A 10,479-nucleotide genomic window follows, 5' to 3' on the forward strand; every position below is an offset into this window, starting at 1 on the left:
ATAACACACACAAAATCGTTTTAAAATCTATCCAACTAGTATCACTTTACTTGTTTGTGTATTTTTTTATTGTAGCATTTATTTTGTTTTGGATACTTCTTATAGCGATTCTACGAATAACCAACGATCCCTACTTTCCGTTAAAATTGTAATTTTATTTTTCTGTTTATTTTAATATATTTTTATATGTCTATGTAATAGACACAACATCTATAAACTTCCAGTATAGTCATATACCTGATAGCTGTAACTTTACAAGAATTAAAACCACAATAATAAATTTATAAAAAGTAATCCTTACATTGGCCTACAGATAAGTGTATAAAGCTGCCAGAATAGAGATTAAATTTTATACATTTGTGATTGTGGTTTGAATTATTGTTTCATTAATTTTTTTTCTAGCGGGATCACTAATTTTTAATACTCTTCTATGTTATACTTGCATAACAAACTTTGGAAACTGTTCCGTGACCATCTGTCGATATGTAGCATCATCAACTTTGGAAACATGTATCGATATGTAGCATCATCTATTCAGTTGAAATTATATTTAAGTACGTGTATAATGTGTTTAACATTTATAATATACCTGTATATATATATATATATATGGAGTGTTATCGGAATATCAAATATTGGTCTAAATATTTGGTCAGACATTCCAATTGAATTAAGAATATTACATTTTCGCTTTGAACAACACATAGGAGCTTTATTTACTCCTAATAACGTCCCTGTTGACTAATTATATTTGTTGTAGTATTGAGTTGTTTGAGATAACAGTTCTAAAATTTGAACTACCTGTAACAATAGTTTCTCAGTGTGTGGTACACCAGATGAACATGTTTTTTTTCGCCACACCTGTGCTATGAAACAAGTATATCATGTAATATTCCATATTTTTTATTTCATATATTTTCTGAATACATAATATATTTATTTAGTTCTACATTGTATGTATTTAATTCAGTGAAATAAATTTATGATTACTCCATTAATCTTTCCAGTTGTGATAACCTTCTCCGTACATAAAAAGCATGTTCTTAGGTATCCATTAATCTTTCCAGTTGTGATAACGTCTCCATTACTCTTTCCAGTTGTGATAACTTCTCCGTACATAAAAAGCATGTTCTTAGGTATCCATTGATCTTTCCAGTTGTGATAACGTCTCCATTACTCTTTCCAGTTGTGATAACTTCTCCGTACATAAAAAGCATGTTCTTAGGTATCCATTAATATTTCCAGTTGTGATAACGTTTCCGTACATAAAAAGCATGTTCTTAGGTCTCCATTAATCTTTCCAGTTGTGATAACGTCTCCGTACATAAAAAGCATGTTCTTAGGTATCCATTAATTATTACATTTGTGATAACGTCTCCGTACATAAAAAGCATGTTCTTAGGTATCCATTAATTATTCCAGTTGCGATAACGTCTCCGTACAAAAAAGGCATGTTCTTAGGTCTCCATTAATCTTTCCAGTTGTGATAACGTCTCCGTACATAAAAAGCATGTTCTTAGGTATCACGAAAAAAAAAATTACTTTCATTCTGTAATTTTTTACATTAAATTTGTAAAAATAAAAACACAAGTATTTCAATCTGAATCGCATGTTTTTAGGTTTATTGCGCTTCTCAGACACTTTTCTTTCAGTTCTATTATTATGTATATTTTTTTAGATTTTGAAATAAATGTAAGTTTAAATATTTTGTAGATTTTTTTTACAGTGTTTATAGATTCACGAGATAAAAGTACAGCTATCCAGTAAATAGGGGCATTTCATAAAAAGGAATTTCAAACATTAAGCTAATATACAGCATATACAGCTGCTATATATTTTGTATTATTTTTATTCAAACACAGTGGTTTAAAAACATTCAAACTATTATCTAGAAAGAAATGTCTATATACATTTTTTTACAATTTGAAACGTTTTTTTCTTATTTGTCAACACGAGTAGAATTTTTTTATTTAAATACAAATATGTATGAACGTTCTGTTAACGAGTTTTGATAGTCAGTTCTATTGCGTCATAATAATGTATTCGAATGTCAGTGTTTACTCTTACATTACAAAATATGAGATAGGACTTGAATTAAAAATAACTATCAAGGCGTATTGTGTTATTAGTTGCTTTATTGGCTAATAACGTAATGTCTAGTCTCTTAGAATATGACACAATAAAGATAAACATGCAAATACCAAGTATTACCATCCATGAAGTGTGGACACTACGCGATAAATTAGCAATTTTTATTTTTCTCTGAACAACCAATAAAATACAAGCAGAAAGCCGAAGAAAGAAGGTGACGTTGGTAAAAAGACAAAGATCCGCCAATTAACAGCTTCAGCTGCTTATCGTCAAAAGTTACTTAAGGCTAATTAGCTCATATAAACGTCAATCTCGTTAATGCGACTGAAATTCATGTTTAAAAGCCGGTTCATTCTGCTGATTTATGAATTTAATAAAATTCATTCCATTCCAAAATATTAATATTTTATAAGATCAGTAAAATAAATTGAATTTCCTAAAGGCTATTAGGATTAACTTAGTTTACAGGAAGTAAATATCATATATACTAGAAGACAGAGCTATAGAAGCCAATCTCATCGAATCTTGTATACCTCATAATATAATTTTTTTTTTTATTTCTCTTACTTTACTTCAATGACACCGGTTATTATCAAAAGCACCTGTGTTACTGGTATGTATTGGGCATTGTTATCGTTCTTTAATTATCACCTGTGTTACTGGTATGTATTGGGCATTGTTATCGTTCTTTAATTATCACCTGTGTTACTGGTATGTATTGGGCATTGTTATCGTTCTTTAATTATCACCTGTGTTACTGGTATGTATTGGGCATTGTTATCGTTCTTTAATTATCACCTGTGTTACTGGTATGTATTGGGCATTGCTATCGTTCTTTAATTATTTCTCTTTTATAGCAGTTAATTCTATTTCCTTTTGTATATTGAATGAAATTAATTATAATGACCATACTGGCATATGAATCTAAGTTTCAAATGGACAGCAGCTTCAAACGAAAGGCGGAAGGCTTTCGAAACGTCGTCCTCTACATTTGTAGGTTTCTACAACAGGCAATTGCTGTCCATTTGAAACTTAGATCCATTATGAATACTCTGCCTAAACAACCTATCAAAGATTTATTGGCATATGTATTCCAAGTATCTAAACTGTAACCTACAAATTGGTGAAAGTAAAATTATTATTTCCTTTGAGCGAAATTACGTCACACCACGCTTCGAAAAGGAAACTTATTCGCAAAAACCTTTCTCCTTGTTTGAGAGTGTTTGCAGAAATACTCTGACTCGCAAGTATGAAACATTTCAGTTCTCAGATCCGCCACAACATCTATCACATAGTAATAAAAACAGAACCTATGCCAGTTATACGGTTGATGAATAACAGATTCGTGGGTAGTTCTCTGATGGTGTTGGAATAATCTGAGCTGATTATCTGTACTTCATTAGGAATAGTATTCCGCAGGGATGTCGTTTTCCATAGAGCCTGTGAAGAATCTAATAATAATAATTTAATAACTGGAATGATTGAAATACATCTAAATGTAAGTTCAGTTCCATCTGTATTATGATGGTATATAATAACATAGTATTACAATCATCGATTAAAGAAATACGATACTGGCAAGCCCTGGGTATTATAAAGCAAGGAGTTGGTCAATGATACTGATTTCAAGTGTTGTTTTTTTCAAAATCATACTGATCAATTCATACGATACAAACTACGAAATAGTTTGATTAAAATAAAATACAGACATTTTGGAAGCTCTGTGTGAAATAAGTTACAGGTCTTCTACTCGCCGTTTCTCCTCACCTAGTTTTAGTTTTTCAAAATATACACCTGCAGTCAGGCACACCTTTGGCGGCATTGAGTATGTTTGGATTTAGTTAAACCTTCCGGTAATTTTTTTTGTAATAGAATTTATCAATTTCACAAAGACTTTACTCCCTCTCCATCAACAGATATTTTGGAAGCTCTGTGTGGAATAAGTTACAGGTCTTCTACGACTCACTCGCCGTTTCTCCTCACCTAGTTTTAGTTTTTCAAAATACACACCTGCAGTCAGGCACACCATTGGCGGCATTGAGTATGTTTGGATTTAGTTAAACCTTCCGGTAATTTTTTTTTAAATAGAATTTATCAATTTCACACATACTTTACTCCCTCTCCATCAACTTCAACCCTCTTTTCAAATATGGTATATCTAAAAAATAAGATAAAACTACCCATAATCTGCTTATCTTATCTTATCTCCTTTTCTTCTTATCGTCGATTATTTTTCCTCTTCGGTGGATTTCCTTTTGATGGACAATTATACTCCATTCCATCTCAAACCCATAGAGCACATCTGGTCTCAGATTCATGGACGTATTTTACGTCTATCTCACCCATCAAAAACACACGACTAGCGGAAAAACGCCTTGATGATAAAAAGGCGAAACGTTCTTTAGAATTATGTTCATGACCTTCTACAGGGTATGTAACAACAATGTTGGCTGTTCAGAATGGGTAAGTTTGCTGTAGAGGAGGATCTAACTTTTTGAAATCTCTATTTTACTATATTGTTGAGTCATGTTATTGCTGCAGACACATTCAAGCTAAGAAGTTTGAGAAGTCGGTGGGGTTGAGTGAGGATGACTGCTCTGGTTGTATAGTTGAAACATAATAGATTTGCTTTCCACGAGTACGTTGCGAGTTTTAATTTAATTACCAGCAGAAACTGTTGATATCTAATTTACTTGGTATTGTATGATTAGTATCATTTAATCCTCTTTACTGGCTTTTATTTAAGGTGAGATGATTCTGAAAGGAATGGAAACGATAATTAGGAAAAGCCCTATGTAATTTTCGTGTATGATAATTCACAATGGGAAAATATTAAGATGAGAGATGTACTTACAAAACAAGAAAAAGCGATTAAACAAAAATTCAGTTTTTTTCTTTTTGTTTTTACTAACTAAATTAAATTGCGTATTGTATGGAATTGTTTGTTTTTTTGTTTTCACTAATCAAGATAAATTGAAAGTTGTACAGAATAGTTTTTTTGTTGATTATTTGTTTTTACAAATTAAAGTAAATTGAGGATTGTACAGAATTGTTTTTGTTGTTGTTTTTTAATAACTAAAGTAAATGCAGGTTTGTACAGAATTGTTTTTGTTGTTGTTGTTTAATAACTAAAGTAAATTGAGGATTGTACAGAATTGTTTTTGTTGTTGTTGTTTACTAACTAAAGTAAATTGAGGATTGTACAGAATTGTTTTTGGTTGTTGTTTACTAACTAAAGTAAATTCAAGTTTGTACAGAATTGTTTTGTTGCTGTTTTTTTACTAACTAAAGTGAGGATTGTAAAGAATTGTTTGTTTTTTGTTTTTACTAATCAAAATAAATTGAAAGTTGTGCAGAATTGTTTTTTTTGTTGATTATTTGTTTTTACAAATTAAAGTAAATTGAGGATTGTACAAAATTGTTTTTGTTGTTGTTTTTTACTAACTAAAGTAAATTCAGGTTTGTACAGAATTGTTTTTGTTGATTATTTGTTTTTACAAATTAAAGAAAATTGAGGATTGTACAGAATTGTTTTTGTTGATTATTTGTTTTTACAAATTAAAGTAAATTGAGGATTGTACAAAATTGTTTTTGTTGTTGTTGTTTATTAACTAAAGTAAATTCAGGTTTGTACAGAATTGTTTTGTTGTTGTTTTTTTACTAACTAAAGTAAATTCAGGTTTGTACAGAATTGTTTTTGTTGTTTTTTTACTAACTAAAGTAAATTCAGGTTTGTACAAAATTGTTTTTGTTGTTATTTACTAACTAAAGTAAATTGAGGATTGTAAAGAATTGTTTTTGTTGTTATTTACTAACTAAAGTAAACTGAGAATTGTACAGAATTGTTTTTGTTGTTGTTGTTTACTAACTAAAGTAAATTGAGGATTGTACATAATTGTTTTTGTTGTTGTTGTTTACTAACTAAAGTAAATTAAGGATTGTACAGAATTGTTTTTGTTGTTGTTTACTAACTAAAGTAAATTCAGGTTTGTACAGAATTGTTTTGTTGCTGTTTTTTTACTAACTAAAGTAAATTGAGGATTGTAAAGAATTGTTTGTTTTTTGTTTTTACTAATCAAAATAAATTGAAAGTTGTGCAGAATTGTTTTTTTTGTTGATTATTTGTTTTTACAAATTAAAGTAAATTGAGGATTGTACAGAATTGTTTTTGTTGATTATTTGTTTTTATTAATCAAAATAAATTGAAAGTTGTGCAGAATTGTTTTTTTTGTTGATTATTTGTTTTTACAAATTAAAGTAAATTGAGGATTGTACAAATTGTTTTTGTTGTTGTTGTTTACTAACTAAAATAAATTAAGGATTGTACAGAATTGTTTTTGTTGTTGTTTACTAACTAAAGTAAATTCAGGTTTGTACAGAATTGTTTTTTGTTGATTATTTGTTTTTACAAATTAAAGTAAATTGAGGATTGTACAGAATTGTTTTTGTTGTTGTTTACTAACTAAAGTAAATTCAGGTTTGTACAGAATTGTTTTTGTTGTTGTTGTTTACTAACTAAAGTAAATTGAGGATTGTACAGAATTGTTTTTGTTGATGTTTACTAACTAAAGTAAATTGAGGATTTACAGAATTGTTTTTGTTGTTGTTGTTTACTAACTAAAGTAAATTTAGGATTTACAGAATTGTTTTTGTTGTTCTTGATGTTTACTAACTAAAGTAAATTGAGGATTTACAGAATTGTTTTTTTTTGTTGTTGTTTACTAACTAAAGTAAACTGAGGATTGTACAGAATTGTTTTTGTTGTTGTTGTTTACTAACTAAAGTAAACTGAGGATTGTACAGAATTCCACACAAAAGTAATTACAAATCAGGAAAGAATTGACGCCACTAAGGTTTCATTTTCATTTTTCCTTAAACACAATCTTTAAGCGATCGTTTTGCCATCTCGAAAATTTGGAAGAGTTTGATTTTTTTATGTTGTTTTCTTTTTGTTTTACTTTGTGAGAGAAACTTTTGCTTACGAAGAAATCTTTTGTTATGGTATATAATACAAAAAAATTGTATTCATTTCTTTAATATAAAACATGTTACTGGCGAATAATAGTGATGACGGGACTTGAAAAAGATAAAGTTCCATAAAGCACTGTGGTAAAATCCTAACGAGAGAGTTAAAATAAGAACCACTGTCCATATTTTGATAAAAACCTGGCATCTTCTCTTTCAACTTTGACAGAAGCTTTTTTTATACAGTATAATGAATTATATCTTGGATTCGGGTTCTTTTGTTAATAACTTTCATACTCTTTCCATCAGTTATTGATTGTTATGGAAACGGATAAACCACGAGAACTTCTCTAGTGTGGCCTTCAGGGTTAATAACTTGACGTACACGAAGATTCATTTGATTTACTACAAGGTCAAAGGAAGATGTAACAGGCAATACTTTGGAAATACTTATAATAGACGAATACCAAAGAAATTTTTTGTGACATAGGCTTAACGTGATTTTCTATATAACACTGCTATTACATCCTATAAAAAAGGATTACTATTTCATCCTGTACCAAAGTCTGGGTACATTCGTTAGGAGAGAAAATCCGTTTTTTTTCATCCACCATGTCAATGTCTCTGGAATAGAATTGGCAAACAAAATAATTCAATAAATCTTTTCTTTATCAAATCAAAGTTATGACTGCGAAAAGAGCATACTTCAGTTTGCTTGTATGTTATCCAAGTGCTGTATTTTTAGAATATAGTCCCTGGCCTTTAACTTATTGTTTTTCATAATTAAATGAAGAGCTTTGAAACAACGTAGCTCTAGTTCTGAAACCAGAATGGGCACATATCAAACTTAATATAAGTAAGCTTTAAAATGATGTAGGCACATATTGCCATATGTTTTAAGAAAATAACAACAGTTTTTCAAGTGCCCCCCCCCCCAGTGGCACAGCGATATGTTTACGGACTTATACTGCTAGAAACTAGGTTTCGATACCCGTGGTAGGCATAGCACAGGTCGCCCTTTATGTAGCTTTGTGCTTAACAATAAACGACAACAACAATTATTTCAACAATTACAAAACAAATCCAGCCATATTTTGACATCGTGTAATACAAGACACTTCTTACTGATTATGTATGAGCCGAGTGTGAATGAGTGGTTAGCGTGCCGGAATGTGGATCTGAAGATCCATGGTTTGCGACTCCGTTGCGGCAAAACAAATCACGCTCCGCACTTTAGGACCACAGATGCGTTGTGAGAGTAATGGTTAAATCCCTCTATTGAATTAAAGTAACCCAAGAGTTGGCGGTAGGTTCTGTTGACTAGCTTCCTTCCCTTTAGTCTACCACTTCTAAATTAGGGACGGTTATCGCAAATACCCCTTTTGTAGTTTTTCGCGAATATCCTAAACAAAACAAACCGGTTATTGTCATCGTCAACCAATAATTTCTAGAAAGTATCATGCAAGTATGAAGTTACACCGAGCAAACTACTGCAAGTATGAAGTTACACCGAGCAAACTACTACAAGTATGAAGTCACACCGAGCAAACTACTGCAAGTATGAAGTCACACCGAGCAAACTACTGCAAGTATGAAGTCACACCGAGCAAACTACTGCAAGTATGAAGTTACACCGAGCAAACTACTGCAAGTATGAAGTTACACCGAGCAAACTACTGCAAGTATGAAGTCACACCGAGCAAACTACTGCAAGTATGAAGTTACACCGAGCAAACTACTGCAAACGTAATGAATAAAACTAGCCCGTTCGTCAACATAAAATGTCAGTCGAATATTAAACCAACATCCATTATAAACACATGTTAGTTCATCATACTCACAAAAATTGAGCATGCTACCACGAGTTAATATTACATCATGAACAACATATGATTGGGTTAGTCTATCGAAAACGTAGGAAATTATTATCATAACCATACTACAATAGTAATGTGCTGAGAATATTCAAGCTGTACATCTTCATTTGTAATGAAAGTCTAACCTGTAAAAGAAGCTAAAAATGTTGCCCAAAATAATAGAACACTATATTTTGTACATTAAAATAGAAGTGATAGCGTAACCATTAAATCAGCATTGAAGATATACTCAGTTTAGGGGAGATAGACTTTCAAAATAGACACACAGTTATAAGAAATTACCAAAACTTAACAGTACGTAAGAAAAAAAAAAGCTGAGAATGCAACATCATTATCGTCTATCATAGAGTAATGTTTAGGAATCATACAAAAGAAAAAATATAGGGTGGTTTTATACCTAATATAAGGTTATTCTAACAACTGCTTTTTATGTCAAAATATTAGGGGTGACTGCCTTCCCACAACAAGCTGCAAACAACGAAAGGCAGTAAGGGTTGAGATGTAGTAGATCAAAGCACTCAACTCCTAACCCTTAATTTGATCTTCCATAATGACTACCTCGCTTGATATTTGCATTTGAATCATCGATGGAATATCCCCAACGTTTTTTAGACAATATTACAATAGTATTTGATGCATGAGTTAATGAATAATGATAAAGGACTGGCAATGGACAAGTTTTTTTGTTTTTTTTTTTAGGTCAGAATCTCATAGTAGACATTTCGGTTTTGGTTTATAAAATACATATATACATAAATATATAACAATAAATTAACCTACCGTGAACATACAGATGAACGAAGCTCGCGTTCCTTTTTGGGTTCGGAGATCTGTCGAAAAAATTGACTACGCATGTGTAGATTCCTTGATCGTGATCCTGTAAGCTGGTTAGATTGAGAGACGCCCGATCCGTGAGAGAGACTCGTCCGTCATAACCTTCACCAATATGAGGGGGATAACCTTCGTACCAAATGAAAATGGGAATTTTGATTCCTTGTTTGTGCCACTGGATGATATATGGAACAGGTCCAGTTTCGGGAAACTCGAAGGAACAAGGTAGAACAACATCTTCTCCAAGAAGGGCAGTCACCTTTTCAATAAAACCCTCCAGACTGTACCCTGTCGAAAAAAAATATCAAAGAGTTATTTCTTACGAAGGTGGATAGGTTAGTCTATAGGCTCATCAAAATATTGAAAATAAGTCAATTTCTTTTAAATTCTTTCAATTGCCTATTCATCTTCATGACATTTAAAAAATATTTTTCTTTGTTAACACAAGTTCCAATGTTTATACAAGTCTGAGTATTCCGAGATTGCTTGATCATTTATACTTCTCATTTGTAAGGTTCTGAAAAAGAATATAGATTGGATACAGGAAGTTAAAAATAACAAAATTAAAGCTTAAAATATTATAGCAGTGGAACATTTGCCCAATAGCTAAAACAACTAATGTCCTATGGTTCGCCGTCATAGCGATAACAAGCTGTAGTGATGCATACATACAACAATATTATAGCAGTGGAACATTTGCACAATAGCTAAAACA

General features: G+C 31.2%; 1 protein-coding gene across 1 annotated transcript in view; it reads right to left on the minus strand.

Moving 5' to 3' along the window:
• The window catches only part of LOC106461343 (protein turtle-like), a 256,105-nt gene that overhangs the window by 61,096 nt on the left and 184,530 nt on the right, over window positions 1–10,479 (minus strand). The window contains exon 2 of the mRNA XM_022388224.1: window positions 9,714–10,052. Within this exon, the coding sequence (XP_022243932.1) occupies window positions 9,714–10,052 (339 nt within the window). The remainder of the gene's footprint in view (window positions 1–9,713; window positions 10,053–10,479) is intronic.

Source organism: Limulus polyphemus, unplaced genomic scaffold, assembly GCF_000517525.1.
Source record: "Limulus polyphemus unplaced genomic scaffold, Limulus_polyphemus-2.1.2 Scaffold938, whole genome shotgun sequence".
NCBI classification, from domain to species: domain Eukaryota; kingdom Metazoa; phylum Arthropoda; class Merostomata; order Xiphosura; family Limulidae; genus Limulus; species Limulus polyphemus.